This window comes from Tyto alba, unplaced genomic scaffold, assembly GCF_018691265.1.
Source record: "Tyto alba isolate M040663 unplaced genomic scaffold, T.alba_DEE_v4.0 Super-Scaffold_46, whole genome shotgun sequence".
In the NCBI taxonomy this organism is placed as follows: Eukaryota; Metazoa; Chordata; class Aves; order Strigiformes; family Tytonidae; genus Tyto; species Tyto alba.
In genome coordinates, this window is record NW_024881322.1 from 2,326,188 (window position 1) to 2,349,588 (window position 23,401).

Genomic DNA, 23,401 nt, shown 5'->3' on the forward strand with positions numbered 1-23,401 from the left:
CCAGTCTGGCCTCCCAGGAAAATCCCTTTGTGGACCCAGCAGCTCTCGGTGGCGGCGGTCCCTCAGCCGGCTTCTGTCCTGGGTTGAGTGAGTGGTGGAGGTTTTGGTGGCAGGGGAGGGGGCTATCGGGGCGGCCCCCTGTGAGAAGCTTCTCGAAGCTCCCCCAGCTCCACGTCAGCTCCACTTCTGTTTGGGAAATTGAGCCAATCGGCTGCGCCTCTGCGATAACGTATTTAAGAAGGGACGTGGTGACGGGCAGTGGGACTTGTGAGGAGGAGTTGCTGCAGCTGCATGAACACCAAGGTCAGTGGAGGAACGGAGGAAGAAAGGAGGGGGGAGGTGTGCCGGAGCAGAGACCCTCCTGTATCCTGTGGTGAGACGGCAGGGCAGCCCCCCTGTCACCCATGAAGATCTACGGTGGAGCAGACATTGATTTATGGCCTGTGGCTCCTGCTTGCATGATCAAGGGTCTGTGCCCGAAGAAGGCCGGGGTCTCGTGGGAAAAGGCAGCCCCGCTGCTGTAATTCAGTGCTGGGAGGATTGCAGCATGCGGGGGAGTCCCACGCCGGAGCAGCTCGGGAAGGGCTGCAGCTGTGGGAGGGAATCCAGTCGGAGGAAGTTAGTGACCCATGACGGAGCAGTGTGGGGAACGCTGCGGCCCATGGGAGGAATTCAAGTCGGAGAAAGTTTGTAGAGGACTGTCTCCTGTGAGAGGGGGACCACGATGGAGCAGGGGGGAACAAGTTTTGGACACTCCCCTCACCGAAGATGAAGAAAGTGGCAGCGCTGACTGCAGCCCCCATTCCCTGCCCCTGCGCCCCTGGGGGAGGAGGTAGAGATATCGGGAGCAGAGCTGAGCCCGGGAAGAAGGGAGGGGTGGGGGGAAGGTGTTCTCAAGATGTGGCAATGCTTCTCACTGTCCTACTCTGTTATGTGTTGTTAGTGTCTGTAATAAATGTATGTTCTTTTTTTCTTCCCCTATCGAGTCTGCCTTTTGCTCATGATCATAAAAGGGGGATTTTCCCCCATCCCAGTCCTATCTTGAACCCCAAGCCTGGCTCTCTGTCCCTTCTCATTGCCGGAGGGGAAGGGAGAGAGAGGTGCTGCATTGTGGTTGGCTGCCAACCAGGCCTAAACCGCGACAGCTTCCCACTCGGGCGTTTTGCCTGCCAGCCGTGGGCTGGGTGGCACCTGGCTCCTCTGCCTCGAGCGAGTCCCCGCCTGAATCTCCCTTGCTTCCTAACCCTGGTTGCCCATTTGCCTCCCCTGCACCCCCAGCTTCGTGCAGGCAGAAGCAGAAATGGCTTGAATCCGTTGTGTTCTGTAAGACAATAAATTCCCCTCGGTTCGAGAGCGGCGTGGGCGAAGGGTCAGGTTCCTGCATCTTCCAAGTGGTATCACTTGCAGCTGAAGTGCTTCCTTCAGGAACTCTCCCTTTTAACAGCAGTTATCAAATAACTTCCCGGGGACGACCGGGTCGAGCTTTGTCTGCAGCGTAAGTGCTGATCGACCGCCTGCCTGCAAGCTCTTGAAATGATCTATTGATACCGCAGCTTTGATGCACGTTCAGGGCTTGTTCTGCCTCGCTTGCGCCTTTCCTGATTCCGCTGAGCAGTCAGAAAACGCGGGGTGCAGTGGGGTGGGGCTCTTGGGGGGTGGTTTTTGATACAGCCGTGTAACGGGGCCCGAGCGGGGAGATCGTTTCTCTGTGTAGGGCACTGTGGGGTCTTCCCTTAGCCCTGAGCTCCGTATGACGTTGTGCGTGTTTCGGCCGTTTGCAAGTGAGGTGTTTTCAGGTGACCTCTGTGATTTTCATAGTGGAGATCCCATGACTTGAGCTGTTGCGCACCGAAATGTGCATGAGAAGGTAAAAAGGCTTGTGTTTGTAAGAACCTAAATTAACGTTCTTACAAACATAAGCATAATTTCCACCCCCAAATTAATGTTCTCTTGGAATGTGAGAACGGCTGGGCTGGGTCAGACAGGAATTTGTTTTGGCAGCTGTGGAGGTGCTTGATGTTAAATCAGGGACAACGTGATGATAATACTGTGGTATCTTCTCCCAGTTTCTGGCAGTATGTGACTTCCAGGGCCACTATTGCATATCTGCTTTTAATTTCGTGACAGATTTTCCATTCTAGCAGCTGTCTGATTAGCTTTTTGTAGAGATGCGCTCAGTGGGACATCGGCAGAGGCTGTGGCAATGAGTTCCACAGGTAATTCTCCGTTCTGGAGATGTACACCTTCTGCAGTTTTTAAACCTTATCATTTTCTTGTCAGTCCTTATGTATTATGAGAAACAATGAAGACAGCTAGTCGCCATCTCACTGCATGAGTCCTTCTTTAATGATCTGAAGTCCTAGTCTGTGCACTTGCTCCTGACATGGAAGCTCTTTCAAATATCTGACCGCCTGGTTTTGAATGAAAATTATTACGCAGAAAAACACTAAAAGCATAATTGAATATAAGGGAATAAAAGGATTTTTTTAAAAGCATGTAAACAATTTTATTTTTTGTTTACTCTGCATTTAGATAGCACGTCAGGAAGAATATAATTAAAAATGACACATTGTATATCTGGAAATCTTTTGAATAGCGATTTCGGTTGAGATGTTCAGTAGACACGTTCTTGAGGTAGCCGTCTTACAGATTCATTACATCTATTCCCCTGGATACTGTGATGCAGTAGGTTATCCTTAATGATGCAGTCATTATGTTGAAGGGTTGGTAATAAGGCATTGAGATGGACTCGGTTCCACAATTGCCTTTTTCTGACTGGAATTTTTGATTCAAAATCTTTGACAGAATACCTCCGTGCACCGTAACTCAGGAGGAAATTGAACAGTGTTCATGTTTTCTCATGACAAGCAAACCATACCTGGTATTTTTTTATATTAATGATATCAGTAGTTTGCAGAACAGAGGTGTTCAGGCTGTTGAATTTTATAGTAGCTTTCATGTAAATATAGGAAAACAAGAGGCCGGTTCTAGTGATGCACTTTATCCTTATTTCTGTGGGCATTCCCACTGAAGAATGCCTTTTTAGTACTTCTGAGTGAATCAAATCACAGTTGAAGGTCACACAAACAGAAAGGCAAACAACTTTGGAAAGAAGACATGACTTAATTGCATTTTCCACACATGCAAGAAAGAAATACGACTGCATTTGTAGGAACAAAATACCTTCCTGATTTCATGCAGCACACAAACTAACATTCTTCATCAGAACTGATGTTCTGATTACTGTAAAATAATTATTTGAAATATTTAGGAAAACAGTGTCCAAATTAATTCCAATTACTTTCCTGTGGTAGTGCTCAAGGTTTATAGCGGTGGACTAAATCACCTGCATATGGCTAATTGCCTATAACAATGTTTGTTATTGTGGTGCCTCTTACCACTCTGATGTCTCTTTTTGCAAACGTGAAGGTGGGCACGTAACTTTACATGCAGGAGGAGACCTCTTCTGAACTGAGCAGAATTACTTCTGTGAGTAAAATCTCTAGTGTAACTAAGTGTTTGCAGGATCACAGTATGTAGCAAATAACTCTGGGAAATCTGTAATAAAAGCAGTGGAACCACAAATGCCTGTCTCTGCTGGCAAGAAATGTTAACTTTTAGCTCTCACATGACTTGGATGAAACAACATATCAATTCATTAGGAGTGGCTGGACTGAAATGGAGGCTGGGTGTTAGTTTTTGTTGGCGGAAGTTTAGGTAGGGGTTGTGTTTTATTTGAGGTTGTTGTGGGTTAGCCGCTGATTTTTGTTGGATTCTTTTTCCATATATCTGTCAGAGGCCCTTTACTGTACAAGATAGACATGTTTTTGCATGTTTTTCATGTCTTTGATTTTAAATCTAAATAAATCAAATAAATGAAGATGCACCACACGGGCCAAATTTCCTGCTGAGTAAATTGGCCCACTGAACAGCCCTAAATCACAGTAGCAGGGAATTTGGCTTTGCCTTTTAAGATACGTGTTGTAATGTCTTCAAGGCCAAAGTCAACTTCAGGTATTACCATGAAGAATTATAAAATTAAGTGGAACATAAGTGAGTGTAAAGGCCCCGATTCTGGAAACACCTGAGGTTAGAAAAGCCTGTGATCTCGCAGTCAACATTAAATCTGTTATGTATGTGTTTGAACTGGAGTCAGCTCTGGCAAAATAGACCCACAGCTACCTGCCCACGTACCCATTGTTGTGGAGTGTACAATGGATTACGCCTGCCTTCTGAGCACAAAATCCTGCCTGCCTACAGAGCCAGCAAAAAAGGGGGGGGTGTGGCAGGGAGGAAGGCTTGTATGACTTTATTTTTTTGTTCCTAAAAGATGGTTGAATTGGGGCTGAGCTTAGACTGCACAGAGTGTTAATGCCTTTAGGTCAGTTTGTCCTCCTCCTGACTGGTTTCAGTCTGATATAAAGCAAAGCATGTTTTTCCTCCACAGAATGAGAGGCAAATGGAAGCAAATGCTTTTATGGGTTCTTAGGGAAAGGAAGAACAGTGAAATGGAAAGTCTCGCTTTGCATCAGTCATGAAAACAGAGTAAAGAGAGATGGAGAGACAGTGGTCTTTATCTAAAGCTGAGTGGTTACATGTCACTCACGATGTGGAAACTTCAGCTGAGAACTCTGTCAAGCACAAAATTGCCTCAAGTCTTCTTTGTTGGCATCAAAGAGTATGTTTAGACAGGCTGTTCCAAGACTTTCCTGTTGGTGTTGCTCCCCCTTTGTGAGATATTTAAGTGTTTGCTGGGTCCCAGACTGAAACCCAAAGGTCCCTTTTCCCCTGTGAGTGATGGTACCATTCCCTCCTTGGCTCCGTGTCTTTTTTTTTTTTTTTTTTTTTTCTCCCCCCCCCAGTTTACTGGGTATGTTTATAGACTGGTAGGACAGAGAAAAGTGTGGCCTTGAATATGTAGCACAGTGCTCTAGCTGCCCTTAGAGTCCTCTTCTACGTAGTAGGATACATGGGTTTCCTCCTGAGGCAGAGATGAGAATTGCAGCAAGGTCTGCCACATCCTGGTTTGTGGACTTCAAGTAGAAGTCACTAACACCAAATTTTATTGCTGTTAATGAAGATTAACCAAGTAAAAATTGGTCTGCAGTACACTTCAGTGCTTTATAATTGATGAACTATTGGTTATTTTCCATGGGTGTTGCTTTGTCACCAGAAGACACAATTTTATTATAATCTTTCATAGTACTATGTCCTTCATTGATGGGGAAGTGTTCCATGGGAAGGTCTTCCATATGAATCTATCTGTCAGAATACCATTGATGCTTTTTTAAAAAAAACCTGGGAAAGGACGTTTTAGAGGAAGTTCCCTTCAGTGAAACAGAGACCAAGACGTATGAGTGAACTGAGAAATAAAATTATTTTCCTTATTCTCCTGAAGCCTTATAATTAGCCATAACTGTCATCTTCTGTGAACTTTTACCAGGGTTTTGTGATACTTACTATTAAGTCTGTGTTTTTAGTCTTAACCTTTGTGAGGTAAAGATGGATACCTATTTTATGGTCTCTTTGCTTAATGCAACAAGCTGTAGCTGTCAGAATTCCCTTTTCGTCATGCTAAGTCTATCAAATTTCAGTGCAGTGCCATGCTATCTATGGGAGGTGGCATAAATTCCAACGAGTATTAACATACCTCTTGGAAAAGCTAGGAGGTGCGTATAAACCTCAAAGCTTCTGTTTATCCAAACCAGAAGTTTAGAGTGTATATGGGCAGGCATGGATGCAAACAGGAGCGTGGTTGTGTGTGCATGCTTGTAAAAAAATTGACCGTAATTCCTGTATTTTTGTTAATCCTGGCGTAATCTGGCCCATACGTATTAAAAGAAAACTTGTTTGGCAGCTAAAAATAAAAAAATATTTTTAGGCAGACCTAGTTAATTTAACCAAAGAAACATCCTTGCCAGTGCTGATGCCTTAAAATCCCTGCTATAACTGGCATTTATGCTGGCAGTGCAGCACAGTGTCCAGAGATGGACAGGTGGTGGCAAACAATCAGTGCTCTTCAGGTGAACCCTAAAGGTGTTTGTTGAACTGTAGTGGTGGAAGAAACCTCTCAGGAGTATCAGGCAAACGTTTCTCAAGAGCACTAGATCTCTTCTTGGTGTATGTGTTACATGTGTGTGAAAATAACTATGTGCGTTATTAAAATACAATAACATGTATTTCTGATTTTTGTTTTCTGCATAGGTATGGGAAAATTGTATCCACAAAGGCAATTCTTGACAAAAACACAAATCAGTGCAAAGGTATGTGCAAAACATCTACCCTCTGAGTTCATTGTCTGTTTGAATGATTGACTGGTGGCTTGACTGCCAAGGCTTTGGATCCAACTGTGCAATCAACATAATGTACGGTGTATTACAAACATATTTAATAATGCCAAAGCTTTGAGCTGTGTTTCCAGTAACATTGCTCATTAATTTTTTTCATTAACAAACAAAATGAAAATCACAAATCAGAACAAGTATCAAATTGCTTCAGCAGAAAAGTAAATTACCTTCTAACCACATAGTGCTGTCTGATTTGAATGATATCATCAGTGATGCAAATTGATTTCCTATATAAAAATGAGAAACCTTTGGGAAAAGTTTCCCAAGCACAGCCTGGTTTAATTTTTCTATTTTGCTGAAGTCTTGGCCTGCACTATTGGAAGACACAAATAGATCCACAAGTTGCAATACCAAGATATAAAAATGATTCCTCTTCCAGTTTCATGTTCTTAAGTTTTCTGTTAATGTATGAAGACATTTTTTTAGTGAATTATAACATGTTTCGTGTGTGTGTGTGTATAGCTATATTTGCCTAGATGAATATTGCCTAACATGTCTGGTAGTATCTCAGGACTAGAATTGTTATTCATTTACCAGTCTGAAGAGCCATTAAATCTATGAAGGAGAAGCTCTGCTTTAAAATGACTCTGTAACTTTACACTAGTGAGATACAGAATCCTTTTGGAGTAATAAGATCTACTAAAGTGGGTTCTTCTGATAAGCAGCACATTCTGGACAGCATTTCTATATGAGTTAGTAAAAAGAAAAAGCATTACAGTACAGAAATATCTCACAAGCGGGCAGATTGGGTGTGAAGAGAAGCAGCGGAGAAAGACATTTCGGGGAAATTACAAGACAGGGCAAAATCCTGCCAGCTGTATCAGTGACGTTCTCGCAGTTGGTAGAAGTGTCTGCCTTCACTGTTGCCTGCCACACGGCGTTTATTAGCCCCTCGAGAGCAAAGGAGGCTGGAAGACTTCAGTTCTACTACTTTGAAACCTCCACCAGCCTGATCGCTCCCAGGCCACCGCGAGCTGTGGTGCTGATGGGCGCGCGTTTTCCTTCCTTCGAGCACTGTTCCGTCAGGCTTCTGATCAGGTCGCTCTGTCTGTGCGTTACACCAGGGAGGCAGCCTGGTTGGTGGGGGGTTTTTTTTGTCCGATCGTTTTCGCTGTATTTGTGAAGGAACACCCCTGCGGGAAGACGGGCTGGGACAAGTGCCGAAAGCCCTGTCAGGGTGTCTGGGGGGGGACGCAGGGGTGAGTTGCTGCAGTTTCACAACCGGGAGGAGAAGGGCGCGTCTGCTGCTGCGGGGCCGGGAGGCGTGAGTTTTGGGGGCAAGGTGCAGCACGGGGAGCTGTAGGGAGAAGGGGCTCTGAGCTGGTTTAACAGGAGGAAGAGTGCTGTGGTGGGATGGGGAAGGCTTTGAGCCGGGAGAATTTGGGGATAGGGCTCTGGAGCAGGAAGGAGTTGGGGCTTAGGCCTAGGAGAGCTGGAGGGGCTTGAGTGCTGATGTGAGGGATGAGAAATAGGAAGTCTGTGGTCAAGTAGGTTGGGGTTGTTGTGCGGCCGCTCTTCACTGTCTTACACTTCACCTAAGACCTTCATTTGGGGACAGGGGCGTGTAGGTCCCCCTTCCCACAACCATACAAGACCAGGGTGTTTTCCGTTCTCTCATGTGTCAACTCCATCCTTTTTTCATCTTTTTTTTTTTTTGTGAAATTTGCTCATCTGAAATGGCAGTACAAGTCAAGCAGATGGAGCTGGATCTGAGCTGGACTGTGTGGTGAATAATGGAATGAAGTCCGTGGGAAAGAGAAACGTATTTGTCTCCTTTGATCTTGGTCATCTGAGACCACTGTGTTATCAGTGTAAATGCTTCAGCTGGGTGCCTAAACGTTGGTGGAGGGTATGTGGGGGAAGCACGCTCAATGATTGTTCTTAACTTTCTGGTTTTAAATGCATGTTTGACTGGTAACCACTTCACAAACGTGGTGCCCTGTGATCAGAACTGCCTTCTGCCCCCATTGCCAGCAGTAAACAATGAAAGCAATGGACCTGTCTGTGAAACACAAAATGTGAAGTGAAAAGATTGTAAAGAATATGAAAGGTAGAATTTTGAGAAGGAAAAACATCTGGCTTTTGGCGTTCTTTATATTGTAGTTAGCTTTGAGATTATTGTAGTAGGGGCCATCTAACAGTGAGTTGGAATTTTGTAAAAGTTTGCTTTCACGTTGTTGTATTAGACCGTAGGGCAGAGATATTTATTTGTATTTTCAAAGATGAATTTTTATGACAGAAGTGGTGCCATTAAAAGATTGTAAACTTAATTGGATTTATTAACAGTACGCTTTGTGGCATAAAAAGAATAGACATTTTGCTGCTTGAAATGCTGGGTACAATTACCTTTCTCTTCAGTAAGGCTGCAAAAAAAAAAAGCTTCCCAGGAATCAGAAGTAGAAGGGACCTGAAGAGGTCAGGACCTGCCTCGGGGCAGGATCAGCTCTAACCCACAGCTGAGGGGTGTTTCTGTAACCTTCGCTCAAAGGCCTCCAGCGGTGGAGATTCCTCAGGCTCCCCAGGCAATCTGTGATAGCATTCCCTCTCCCCGCTATAATGAAGCGTTTCCTAGTGTCTAACCCAAATCTCCCTTGATGCAATTTAAGCCTATTGCTTCTCTTCTTATCCCCAGTGGACATGCAGAGCGGTTTATTTCTTTCCTCTTTGCAGCAAACATACATCTATTTCAAGACTGCTGTGCGTCTGCTGTACCTTTTCCTTAGACTAAACACTTTCACTTTTTGCTTAAAGACAACTTGTTTTAAGTTTTTGGTTATATTGCACTTTGCTGGTGTTTCTCTAATTACCTTACTTCTTACTTGAAGACCTTAGAGCCAGGCACGGGGTATCAGATGGCCTAAATCTTACAATTTTAAATAGTGTGGAGAGGTTATTTCATTTGTCTTCTGTGTGATCACATGATTTTCCTCTTTGTTGATACATCCCTGTAAATAACTATGTGTATAGATATATTTCTGAGGCACAGGGTGTTGCATGAGAACAGCAGTGCTGATTTATGCTAAGAGATTCTCTGCAGCCCCCGGTTCTGTTATTCTTTTCTCCAGCACTGCTGCCAGCCAGGCATTCCTTATTGTGTGCTCTGCTCCGTGCTGTTGATTATTCCCTCCTAAGGCTAGTACTTTTCCTTCGTCTGTATTGAATTTTATCCTATTTTTTTCCCGGCTACTCCTTAATTTGGTAAGATTATTCTCAAATCTTAAGTCTCCAGAGTGCTTGCAGCACTTACCTCTTTAGTATCCTCTTCACATTTAATAAATGATTTCTCTAATCCACTGGACAAGATAATTTGGAAAAGACTGAATAATAACAGACCTGGGGAAGACTTTTGAGTAAACCCTCTCAGTACCCCAGGTAGTACAACACTGAGCCATTGAGAACTTCTTTTTAAAATTGGATCTGCTAATCAGTTTGGTGTCTACATCAGCAGTTTTAGCTAGATTGTATTTCTCCCATCTGCTCAAGTTATGAGCAACAAGCAAGGTTTAACTAAAATACGTAGTACTTACTTATCCATAAGACTAGTTACCTACTTCTAGATGGAAGTATGATATGACATTCTTTATTTGTGCTAAATCCCAGCTGCACGGTACTAATGACATGTAAACTTTGAGGGTCTGTGAGTGGATTTATATGACTATTTGCTCTAAGATTTTTTCCAGAAGTTGAAAGTCTCTCTAATACACTGGGGCCTACATTCATTCCTTTTCAAAAAAACAAAACAAAAAAAAAACCCCAAAACAAACAAACAAACAAACAAAAAAACAACCGAATCAGAAAGCAAAAAACTAGGCAATTTGTTTGCTTCTTTCCAGTCTTCTGGATTGCACTCACCTTCTGCAAAGCATGAGGTATCTTGTTAAATGAGCATATCACCCTGTGATGTGTATCCAGTGCAGTAGGGTGGATTAAATTCAAGGAGATGATAGAAGAAGTTATCACGATTGGAGATTTTTGAATCTATTTCAGCATCATTTGTGTGTTGACCAAGGCATAGAGTAGAGCTGAAAGTGGAAAACAGTTGGTACAGCAAAGAAATGATTTCAAATACACCGTGTAACAGCAGCTCTGTTAAAATAGGTTACTGCTTAGCGAGAAGTGTTAGGTTTCCTCATGGAAAAATGAGGAAAACACTCTGCAATGGACTTTAGGTCATTTTCCAGTATTCCTCAGATTTTTAAAAAGATACCCACTACATTCCTGTCGTGCTAATAGTGTTATATGAGGATTTCTCCCTGGTATGAATTAAGCAGTCGGGTCTAAAGTAACCATATACGCTGCAAGGGAGTTCACTAGGGAAACCTTTTGACGTAACCTCTCATTTTCAGATTGCTCTTTGCTGGTGGCATAACTGCTAAGTGGGGCAGGGGAGAAGTAACAGTCACCCTGTAATAGAACAATATATAAAACAAAATAAGCACGGTCATGACAAAATGGCCAGAAATCACTGAACAAAGCAGGGGAACAATCACATATGGAGAGTAATGAAAAACAGACACATGATTCATTCAGATGTTCAAACACAAAAACCCTAATGAACAAGTCGGAGAGTTTTGGCTGCTTTTGCTTTTTCCCTTTCCCTCCCCTCTTTCCCTCTCCTCCTTGCGCATTTCCCTTCTGGGTCTACTGTATTTGCTAATTTAAAAAGTAGAGGAAATGAAATAAAAGAAACCATTCAAGAGAAGCGTTAATCTGAAACGTGTAGACTCTTCTCTTTCCAGCCCTTGCCCCCCGCCCTTTCCAGACTGGCCTGCCTTTGATAGACCTACGTGCTTAGAGCCGAGGGAATGAGTAATGGTTGTTTCACAGTACAGTTTCCATACCTCATAGCAATGGAATACAGAACAGTTAATCTGCCAAATACACAAGCCCATTTCTTAGAGTATGAATTACTGTCATCTGCATCTGCCCTTGCAGACACTTTAATTGCATGCATGCAGATTTACTTCCTGGTTTAATCAGGAGCTCATACGATTTTGAACATTTTGCTAGGACCTTGGAAGATGAGCACAGGAGAATGAGTAAAAGTCCCAAATCCCACCTGTGGGAATTTTTTTTTTTTTTTTTTTTTTCAATAAATAAAACCTATGAATCACGGTAATATCTAGGAGACAAACACTTCGACTGCTTATTCTTCATTTTATGTATATTTTTTCAAACCATGCATGACTTGATTTGTTGAATAGCAGTGTTTGTCTTAGGAGAGAAATGTGCCTAACATGATGAGGGGAACTATAGAGACTCTATTTATAATTTTAATATTTCATGATGACATTTTTCTTGTTGAGAAATGTTACCAATGATCTATTCATTTTTAAAGTATGGAAACTGGGAATGCAGATATGCAGTCATTAGGATTGCGGTGGGTTTATGGTAAAAAAATGCCATGAGGTCATCTGTGTTAACCCACCGTATATCACACGCAATTTTATTTCTCCGTTTGCCTCGCTGTGTTTAGACCTGGACTTAAAATTTACCATGACCTGTTTTATAAATTGAGAGTTTATTTCTCTAAGAAAATTGGGATAACTGGAGGCTTACTGTAAGTGTTGGAGGTAATTGGAATGGCATGATAAAGTGGTGCTTCCTATCTCCCCAAAGGAGTCTGTCCTGCCTTGTGTCAGTGGTGCTACTCATCTGCTTAAGCTCACCAGCATCCCTATGCACACTAATGCATTGGAGCTTCAGGAGCTGGAGGTTTCTGCTCTGGCGTTCTGATAAACCAAGCTTATAAGCATGTAGCAGATACAACTTGGTGTGTATGTTAGACGAAATACTTGCATAACTTGAAATTTCAGTAAATAATTTTTTTTTGCACGCAGTCTATGAAGACTAAAGATTATTTGTGATTATGTGAAATTTTGTGTTTTCACTTTTATATTTATTAATTTCCATTCCTGTTGTACTTGAGGTGGCACAGTTTGGTTGTGACTAGCAAGCCTATGTAAAATAATAAGCAAGTGAAGAAAGAGCTAAGCCGCATAGAAAGCTATTTAGTTAATAAATTTTATTTATTGGGAATAAGCTCAAATTGCAATAACTGTGCTGTGTTATTTATGATTCTCAGAATTGCCATTTTGAGAGAGAAAAAAAAAATCCAGCCAAGTAGGTCTATGCCTGATCACAGACTGTAAACTCTTCACACTAGGAGGGCATGCACAGTGTGCTTGAAGGGGAAATGGATCTGGTAGAAAGTAAATAATTTGTAAAACAGACTTATTTAATTTTGAAACTCTAGACTTACGTAGCAAATAAATCAATCCTATTTTTGATGTCGGGACATACAATAGATGTGGTGATTTTCTTGTTCATGTGTGTGTTTGCGTTTCCTGTTCGTGTCTTTTTTTTTTGATCCACTCCGAAGTTTTATGTAATCAGTGGCATAATAGTTCACAAGTTAATAAAAATGTAGCGATATGGAATATTTTAATGTGGCAGATTTTCTGACAGTGAGGCATTTGTGAAGGCTGGATAGATGCTGAGTGTGGGCAGGTGCTCAGCAAATTTTATCTATGCCTCTGCTGATCCATCTCACTACTAATTTTTAGCAGCCTCAACTAACCTGGTCCTTCTGGTCCTGGGTCTTTTGAACAGAGAATACAAACTACGCTGAGTTGTGGCAATTTCGGTTAGCAAGCCAGCTGATAAACCCACATCTCCTGAGTTTGAAGGACAAAGTCAGCAGTGTCACTTAGTCCCCACTTCAAAACAGTAAAAAAAAAAAAAAAAGGCAATCTCACCATGCTAAGTTTTTAGTATTTTGCTAACAAGAGATACATTTAAACATCATGAGGTTAGTTGCTTAAAAATTGTAAACATTTGGAGTTATTTTTAGTTCATTTTTTACTTTTTGAATCTTTAGTTTCAGTCTTGTGGTTTTTTGTAAGCAAAGGTTGAGATTTTTTTTTTTTTTTTTTCTGTTTATTTATAAAAGTGATGTTACTGTGTAACCACATGAGACTAGGAGCCAAGTATTTAGGAAAAATACCTAAAGGAGACATCTAAACACCCTGAACTCAGGCAAACGTCAAAATGAAATGACAAGAATCTCCAATAAGAAACCGTGAGGTTTGTTCACTCACCGATGAAGTGTTTGTTGGTAAGCTCACACCCTACCTAATCAGATGAAAGCTTGTTTCATCTGCCGGCTCATGAACCATGATGCTCTCTATATCTGACCATTTTAAGAATTTACCAGAAACTAGGTGGGGGCAAAAAAAAAAAAAAGTGCATGTGTATATTCAAAAATATGTATGTAGCTATTCCCTTGAACTTACAGATGGTGCGTTTATGGATGTTTAGGTAACATAAAGAAGCAATGGCCCTCAGTGGGCGTGTGTGATGCCGGTGGGTGAACTATTTTCCTGGCACCTGTTGGGTTGGCCAGCAGGCATTATATGTGTCTTGGCAAATGCGGGAGAGTTTCACAAAATCTCGCTTTGGCTTGGAGGTAGAGATTCTCCCGTCTGTATATTTCTGAGTGCTTTCCACATCTGCTGAAGTGCAATAAGAAAGGGTTTGACGAGTTGTGCTGAGCATGTTGTCATAGTTGGATCGTACCAGCACCGGCCACGGCTCTGCAGTGGTGAGGACTCGGAGACATTCTCACCTGCAAAACGTTGCTGCACCTCAGCAGACCTTCCTGACTGCCTCTAAACAGTGCTCGGTCTCAAGCAAGTCCTCTAAAAATTGCTTATTGGGTTTAAAGCCGGGTCCTTCGCAGAGGAAACTCCTTTCTAATTAGTTCCCCAGACACTTTCTTAAACGGCTTCTTTGCAATTAAGGAAAATATTTCCTGGGTCATTATCTTTTCATAAATGAACTCATGGCCTAGCAAATATTTTCTATAAGGGGACCCAAGATGCTCGAGTACTCTGTGACATATCTAATCTGTGATTATTCTTAATTTACTGATTCCAAAATTTGCAGGCCCATATTGCTGGCAAATAATTGGTTTAATTTTGTTTCTTTCCAGAGAAATAAAAAAGTAAAATTTCCATTTATACACAGTGATTAATGTTTTGATTCACTGGTCTGTGTAAAACTTTGCCAACAGCTTGGCACGTGTTTATAGTGCGTTTTGGGACTGGGTAATGTTAGCAGGCTCTTAGTGGTCTCGGCAGACTTGGAAATATCTATTTCATATCACAGAAGTGAGCAGAAGAGAAATTTTTTTCTCTTTGAACAGTGGCTCATGATCAGCTCTGTTGAAAGCTTACTTGCAACCTGTTGGCTTTCTCGACTGTCTTGCAGAATCACTTCGCTTACATTTTTTTTTCTGGAACGCCACGAGACAGCATTTCATATGTCAGTTTAGCATCCGGTTGCAGGAAGGCGGGTCGTCTCTCCTGAAAGCGGTGGTACCCTGCTGAGAAGTTGGCCTCGCAAATGTCTCAAGACCTTTAGCGCAGGAGCTGGCCCGTGGAAAACCCTGGGCAGAGGCAGAGGAGGGCAGTGCCTGGCTCCTTGGTTTTGCTAGAGCCAACCGCTTGCGCGCTCGCGGAGTTCACGGCATGTGCAAAACAAATGCTTGCTTGATATAGTGACAACGGGATGATAAATCCAATCAACAGACTCTTGGTGAACACGGGTACTCAACGGGAACCGTCCCGAATCGGGTCTGTTAATTATAGTGTGACTTCACTTCTGCAGTATGCCAGCAATCAGAGCAGCCACTGTTCGTGTTTTCCCCTATTAGTGCACGTCCCTGGCTTTTGTTTAGAAGAGCAGAACTCTCTTACCGAAGTGAATGAAGTAATTGTGCTCTTTCTTGGTAGATAATATACCGCGAAAGTAAAACACTAAGAGACCGTGCTGTCATTTTTCCTAAATCTGTCTTTCTGGGTATTGAGGGCTGCCTGTCTGGAGATAGCGTAGGATTGCTAAAGTAGGAATAAATGTACAACACAGGAGAAATATCATAACCTCTGGCAATAAAGATGTAGCTCCCTCAAAGCTGAACAAAAAACCTACCCACACAGTTCTGGGCAAGTAACTGGTGGGTATTACTAATATTACTCCATCTGTTTAAGTTATGGTAGCCGTATAGCAGTAAAGCTCTAGGTGCTAATCAACTGTACAGAAAACAATTGTACTCTACAAAAATTAATTAAAAGACTACCTTGTCCTATGGACTTTGCAGCCCAGGGCTTTGAAAAAGAGCAGGGTCCACAATTAATTTAGGTACTGTGAGTAATCTTATGACTTTGAATGGAGTTAAATAACATTTTTTCTGAAATACTGAATTCTCCGAAAAAAAAAAAAAAAAAAAAAAAAAAAAACAAAAAAAAAAACCCAAACCCGTCTTTCAACTCTCTGGAGAATAGTCATACATTTGGATAGCATTTAGTGAGTTTTTTCAACCCATAATGTTTTGAGGAGAGCTAAATTTATGGATGAGAAGAGGAGGCCATGTCAGGGGTGGCAGAAATGACTTTCATACTTGGTGAAACAGTTTTTGTCTGACTGGGTCTTCCTCAGGACCAATGATAGGCTGATGTTTTCTTCCATTAGATGGCAGTGGTGTGATGTGTGGTTTCTTTGGACCCCCAAATTACAAGTTTGATTTAAAAACTTACAAATAATTCAATTTTTCTTTTATTTCAAGAAAAACATCTCTTAGTTTCAGAGTCTAGAAGCCTTCAAGTTTTATTCACATGGAATTTTACAACTTATTGGCCAATTAGACTGGGCCTTTCAAATCCAACCAAGTTAAATAGTTTCAGAAAATGGACACCTACGTAGAGTAGAAAATCAGTACTCCCACAGAAGGGCACACAAGGTAGGTTTACTTTTACTCCACCTAAATTAACCACAGTAAATCACCACTTGCTCATCTATGACGGAGCCGGAACTTGTGCTGGTTTTACCCAAAAAGGAATTTGGGAGGAAGATACAGGTATTGGGAGGGGAGGGTGGAAGCAGTACGGAACATTTTGGGTGGGGGACTCAAGTTACTACAGCAAGCTGTAGTGTTACCTTTGGGATAGGACATGGGCAGAGACAAGAAAGATGGAGCTCAAATGTATAAGACGACAGGCTTTGTTCACTTCATTGCTTGTAGAATGTTCTGGTTTATTCTAAACAAAGGAGAAAAACAGACTTTTTTTTTACATGATCTCTATGAAGATCTTTCAGCCACATGCCCTTGTTGTTTATGGTATTAGTCGCGGTGTTGTTATTTATTAACTTATTAAATATGGAGCAGTGAACACCATTTATTTTTAAATGAATTAAAATGGACTTATTGCCCTTCATGGCTTTTTATTAATTGAATATTTTTGCTAAGCTCCCTGCTTTCAGAGCAAAGGTTGCAGCTAGGAGATAGGGGTCAATCGGACCTCCATTTAAATGCATGTTATCTCTATGTTAATTGCCTGCATATTTAACCAACCAAGCATATCATTCTGCAGAAAATAAAGGTTTTTGTGGTCAACCTTTAATCATGAAACAGCAAGAAAAAGTATGAGTGACCTGGTTTGCCTGAGGTGTCTTAGTTGCTCTTGTCAGTCACTTCAGCTCACAGTAAATCGCAGGGTAAATTCCACATAACTGATGGAATGTATCTTGAAAAAAAGCCCTAAAACTGAGGAAAAAAAAAAAAAAATCAGTGTTCACAATCTTAGTATTTACTTTTTATTTACTTGTTGCACATTACTTTGGTAGTTGCTTCCTTTTTTTAAATAAAAACAGATTTTATTACTACTATAGATAGTTATCAGAGAAGAAAGTCACAGAACAGACATTAAATATGCCTTGAGTTTTGGAGACAGATATGTATTTATCAGGTTGGGTGAATTTGAGTTCTTACATTAGAAAGAATTGCATAGCTACTGCTTGCCATGCTCTACTTTCTTGGGCTGTTACTGTAGAAATGTTAAGATAGTTACACTTAAAGGAGAGGGCTGTATGCCATGCAACAAATCCTTCTGAGGTTGCTGGGATTTAACGAGCCTCTGTTTTGTAACTGCTGTGTTTTCTCTAATGTCTAGTAATGAGATTGAGTTTTTGGAACTCAAAGTATTTGAGATTGCTACCTGTCAAATTTGCTTGAATAGGGTCAGTCGGTTCAAAAGTTATGGGAAGGGAGGGGCTGACGGGGAAATATATGTAGATACTTCTGCAGTATATTATTTACCTTGCTTTTTACTCCTTTTGTAACGATTCCTCGAACTCAGTTTGCCCTTTTGAGCAAATATGGAGCTGACATTTCTATGGACAGTTCAAAGGGCATAATCTTATAATGTGGAACTGGAATTTTCTCCCACGTGCATCACTACATTTATCTACATCGAATTTCTTCTGCTGGTTTATTACCCAGCTGCTTGGCTTAATAAGGTCCTTCTGCAGTTCTTCACAGATGCACACCCCTTCTCCCCCATTTTCTCTCCTGAATAATCTTGTCCCTTCACTGCTTAGCCTCTTCCTCTCATTTAGAAACCGGTTGTGCAGTATGGGTCTTGGCGAAGCTCCATGAGGAAGTCCATTGGTGCCATTCCCCTCTCGTAAGAAAGATCATGCCCTCTACCCTCTGTTTTTATCATTTAACCAATTGTTTAACCAAGAAGCTTCCCTCTTAAACCACGACTGCTTAGTTTCCCAAGAAATCTTTTGTGATGGCGTTGTCAAATGCCGTTCAGAGATCCAAGCAGACTATATTAGCCAGATCACCCTTATCCACAGGCTCGTTGACCTTTTCAAAGAACTCCAATAGGTCTGTGAGGCAAACCTACAAAAGCTAGGTTAACTATTTCCGCTTATTGTATTTCCACTGCTTTTACTCTGTTTCTGTAATTTCTGGTGACTTAACACCAGGTTTACAGACCTGTAGGTATCCGGATCTTACCCGAGATCTTTTCAGAGCACTGCCACCATGCGTGCTGCCTCCTGGTCCTCAGGTACAGAGTCAGTTTTTAGAAAAGCTGCCGCACACCACTTATTAGCATGTGTAGTCAGCTACTGTGCCCTGGGGCTCTTTTGGGGAGGGTGAATGCCATCTGTTGTTGCAATTTGTTAGTGTTCACTTTTGTCAATTTGTCCCATAACCTCCTCTGTGGTCATTTCAAATTAAGAGTTGCATCTGTTCTTCTGGGCTTCCTAAGCAGCTGCTCCCTGAAACAGCACCTAAAAATGTGATCTTTGTGTTATATCCCATTTTGCCCAATCTGTGTTGGGATAATTAAAGTCCTCTATGAGCACTCCTCTCTCTGACTTTACGGCTTTTTTTGCATTTTCCTCTCGGTGTCGCAGTTGGTTGTTGCCATCCTGGCAGGGCAGTCGGGCAGGAGTACGGAGGTAGCTCCCCACTAATGCAGAACTCTTGTTGTTCATGTTTAGGGCTGGGATTTCAGTTCTCGCAGGTTGTGAGTTACTCGCTGCCACGCTCAGCCTGATCATTTTTCCACCACTAGCACGGCCTGCACTCCGTGCTGTGCATGTTTTGTCTTAGCGTTACAGTGGTCCACTCATTGCATCACTTTCACAGTCTTTCTAATACATGAGTGTTTTCTTACTGTAGTATTTACTCCAGTTCACCCATCTTTTTAATCTTAAAACATTTAGGGAGCTACTAGTGTTTCACTTGTGTTGTTGGCACCATACTTGAGTGACTCTGTGGTAACTTACCATATCAGTACGTCCACTTAATGTTCTCTGGCCTGTCGTTTTGTTTGCAAGAGGGATAGATCTGGTGATCGCCCTCTGATTTTCTCCAAGGTTACCAACTGCCCCATCTGTTTGCCTGGTGAGAGATGTTGCCATCGCTCCAGTGTGCACCCTCTTTCTGGTTAGCTCCAAGTTCTAGAGGGACAATTTCAATGCAAGAAGATGTAAAGTCAGCAGCTGTCAGTGGGGGGAAGATCCAGCAGTGGATCACGTCCTGCTGAATGCCACCGTGAGTCGGTGGCTGCCCTGATGGACTTGGCTCTGCTGGATGACACTGCTGAAATATCCTCTGTGAGCCTCCCCTTCCTCTCCGTTAGCAGGATTTGGCTTGATTGCTTGGAAAATGATGTCCCAGAAGGTGCGGCTGCTGAATTTCTCCATCTCATCCAGTCCCTCCTGTTTTGCTATCCTGCTCACAGGATCCAGAATCTCCTGCTGAATACCACAAGTTGTCTGCACAGCACATTCATGTGTGCAGCTCTTCAGTGGGAAAGACGTAGAAATTATAGTTGGCATAGTTAAGTGGGTAGTTCCCACCTTAGTTTCTTCTCTGTGAGTATTTGATAGGGTTGTTTCTTCAGATTCTTTCTATCCAGGTAACCTGTTTGGCCTCCCGTCCTGTTGCTGCTCTAAGGACAAAAGCTAATGTTTTCTGCTTCCATGCAGTCAAACTCATGCTCTTACGGGGTCATGTTACTTCTTGGAAATTTCGGGGCTCTTCTTACTCAAAAGAGTGTAGAGAGGGATTGGTGAGACATGGAAGACGTAGTAGTTAAGAGAACATTTACAACACCAAAACAAAATAGGAAAGGCACTGTCTGTGAAGAAATCAGTGTCTGGTATTAGGTGAAGGGAAAAAAATGTGTGCACAGTGCTGGCAGCAAGAGTAAGTAAGGGTAAATGGGCCGCAGTTAAATTACAGGTGAAATACGGATGAGAGTTCCTGACCACCAGAGCAGCAGAGTTTTGGTACGGGAGATGGAGTAAGCTCAGGGCTTTTTTTTTGACAGGAGTTGTGGCACAAGGCTACTTGAGAGGGGGGGGTGAGGGTTCAACAACCGACTTCTTGTCCAAACACGTGCACTTATTTTGTAGAGTTGTCCCACTGTTTTGAATTCAGAGTCAGGCAGATATCAGCTGCTGCGGTAACCCAAATAACCACACCTCCACAGGGGCACCGGGGGGGGGGGGGGGGGTAGGAGCTGGGGAGACGCGCTCTCTTTGGGGCCGTGTGTGGGAGCTGGGCGCCGGTGGACACTGGCTCAGGGCTCCCGGGGGGCTGGGGCTCCCTCCCGCACTCTCTGCCCCCTTTTTTAAACAAACCCATCCCTGGGGGATGCCTCCTGGGGCAGCTCTTTTACGAGCGGAGCCCGGCTCGCGGGCTGAAGCGGGGGCAGCAGTCTCGCTCCCCCCTTGCCGCACTGGGGTGCGTGGGAGTGGAGCAGGGGGGCTGCCACGGTTTGCTGAAATGCTGGGGAGCAGGAGCTGGTGGAGCCAAGTGGGACTGTGTTGCGGTTCCTCTCCTTGCAAACTAGGTGTGTGTTTGCCAGTGTGAGGCCTAGGAAATGCCTGTAGGTTTGCACGTTAAAGAGAATCAAAGAATTCCAAAATCGGTTTTGTCGAATTAAGCTTCAAAAGCCCAGCAAGGTGAGCTCTCTGTGTTTTGGGAGCGAGGATAAGGCAGAGGAATGGCAATGAAATGCTCCTTTATTATTTTAACTGGAAGTTGAGACTATCACTCAGTCATTTCATATTAATAAGGCTCATAAGAAAATGAGATTTTCAGATTACAGTTTTAAAGCCCCATGTTCCCACTGTGTTTTAGGGAAGAGTGGAAGCACATGTTGCCCACAGGATTAAGTGAAACCAGAACTTTCATTTCAGTATAGACAGTCTTTACTGACACTCTGCTCCTGGGTTTGGCATTCCTGGAAGGGAGAAGAGAAGTGGAATGTAAGAAGGGAGAAACTTTCCAGTCAACATTTGGTTTGAATTTACATATAACTTTTAAAAAGAAAGGGAAAAAGAAGAAGAAAAAAAAAAAAGCACCATTATAATTTCAGTGTAGGTCCACTTTAACCTCAGAAACACTAGCTGTTCTGTAAACCTCTCATATACCGTTTTTTCTATAGGCTGCATCAGTGTCTCTGCACCTTTATTTTATCCTGGTAAATACAGATTTAAATGGACAAAACTTTACAATACAGAAATATTTGGGTTGGCATATAGAAAAGTGTGCTTCTTTATTTGTTTTACTTATTTTGTTTATTTTGTAAATGAGATAGCTCCCCACATACCTTCAGGAAACAGAAATAAGATCTAATGTTATAGTTTATTTCCTCTATAGCAGAGTTTTACACTGTAGATTGCAGATCTAGGCTGTGCTATTCCAGGCATTGTAAGAAAATCTCTGAGTTAGGGTAAAGGCGGCCTTCAGTTGTAAGACTTCAGTTGCTCTGTGCAGAGCAGTGTTAGCAAGGAGCTTGTGAGAGAGAGATATATATAAATATGTGTATATGTGTGTTGAACTACTTTGTTAGAAGTTGATATATCAGTCCATCTCTCATAATACCTTGCATCATTGTAATTCAAGAATTGACAATTATAAGCATTTAGATGTAAGTTATGGAAGTTGCAATTCATAAATAATAACTAAAAATATAATTTTGGTCTGGTGATAAACTTTCCTAGAAAGAGTAATTTAATTACCAGTCGCAAGATTGGTGTTGACATTTGAAGTTGACAGCAGGATTCAACTCATTAATGTATTTCCATTTTGCAAGCGTCCTTTACTCTGCCTTCTGAATTTTCTGAACCTACAAAGGGCCGACTAAGGATGTGCGTACTTAGCATTAGATGTGTGCTGAAGCACAGTGCTGAAGAAGGCCTTGAGTTTCACTAAAATCAATCTTCTTCATAAAACATGTCAGCTCTGATGCATCCTAGTGTTTCAAAGTTCATTTTAGGACAAAGGATGCATAAGCTTACTATTATAGGACCCACAAATGCTACCAATTATACTGAGCCCTACACCTCAGTGTTTTGGTTTATAGTACTGTTAGAAATACCACGGGCCCGAGGGTGTATTTGAAAAGCTTCCTCCCGTTTTTGTGGTGATGTAAAGGTAGTGTTCCCAGGTCTGACCTGCTTGGAATGAATTCGGTCGTCACGGCAAGGCCGCGCGTCAAAAATGTTGTCTCCGTTATTTCAGTGAAACCCTGACGACATGCTTAAATGGTAGCCTCGAGGAGCACGTATAGCCCTCGCCTGGCGAGGACATTACGCTCCTGATAGTTGTGCTGGCTGGCCTCCATGCTTGTTTTAAGCATAATTCAGATCTTTTGGGTCACTTTGCAGATTTGGGACTGAATCTTCAAGTATTTGTTAACTGCTCTCAAAAGTGAGACAGAGGGGCATGCGAGGTGTATTACGCTTACGCGCCTTAAAGCTTACGGTACTTTTGGGAAAATAATACGTTGCTGCTCTTGAGAAATGCTTATTTGTTCTGCTTGTGCTACTTCACCTGAAGCTGCACATGGATCAGTGCCGGTGCTTCAGGTGCATTTAGTGGGTTATTTTGAGGCGTCGTTCTGCAAACTCTTACTTCTATGTGCATGAGCATGAACACCTCCTTTAATTATTACATGGGACTGCAAGATCAGTAAGAACTTCTGGAAAGCTCAGAGTTAATGCAGAAGAAGAGAAGAGGACCTTTTGCTTTGCGAGTTTCTGGGAGGAAAGAAGGTATTTTACACCAACTGGCAAAGAGCTTACAGGGCACGCTTCCAAACCTTCAGAAAAAGTTTCCCACAAAGACTTTTTTTTTTTTTTTTTTTTTTTAAGTCATGCTGCAGGAATTAAGTTGGAGATATCACTGACCGAAAGGACATTTTTTCTGAATGAGCCGAGAACCAAAGGAAATGACTCCAGGGTTTGAAATCCTTTTATTTCCTCTGTGGAAGATATCTGTGCAGCTGAAATGAACCATTCTGGCTGGCTCCAAGCCAAACTTTATGGGAACTGAGATTAGGAAGTTCTATGGTCAAAATAGCCATTGAACAAATTGCTTCCAGTTTAAAGCCTCAAATTTCCTGATAAAGCTACAGCGTTTAACCCTTCCGTTTTTTTCACTTGGGTGAATGACCTGCCCGTTATTAGGCACAAACTGTTTATCCAGTTGTGGCCCCCGCAGGGCTCTCAGAATTGCCTGCAAAGCATTTGCTGTATTTTACTTTTATGAGAGACATGCAGAGCAAAACCCAGAAAAATGTTAGAACGGGTCTGGGTGATGTTTCCTGCTTGAAATAGCAGGAAAACTGCTGTAAACGAGAAATCAGATTGCCGGCTGTCCTGCGGCATTTTCTTCTTGCAGC

At 42.4% G+C, this 23,401-nt stretch overlaps 1 protein-coding gene across 6 annotated transcripts in view; it reads left to right on the plus strand.

Moving 5' to 3' along the window:
- The window catches only part of RBMS3 (RNA binding motif single stranded interacting protein 3), a 721,589-nt gene that overhangs the window by 384,884 nt on the left and 313,304 nt on the right, over positions 1 to 23,401 (plus strand). For all 6 annotated transcript variants that reach the window (XM_042806473.1, XM_042806470.1, XM_042806471.1 and 3 more), the window contains one exon: positions 6,205 to 6,263. In XM_042806473.1, coding sequence (XP_042662407.1) covers positions 6,205 to 6,263 — 59 coding nt within the window. The remainder of the gene's footprint in view (positions 1 to 6,204; positions 6,264 to 23,401) is intronic.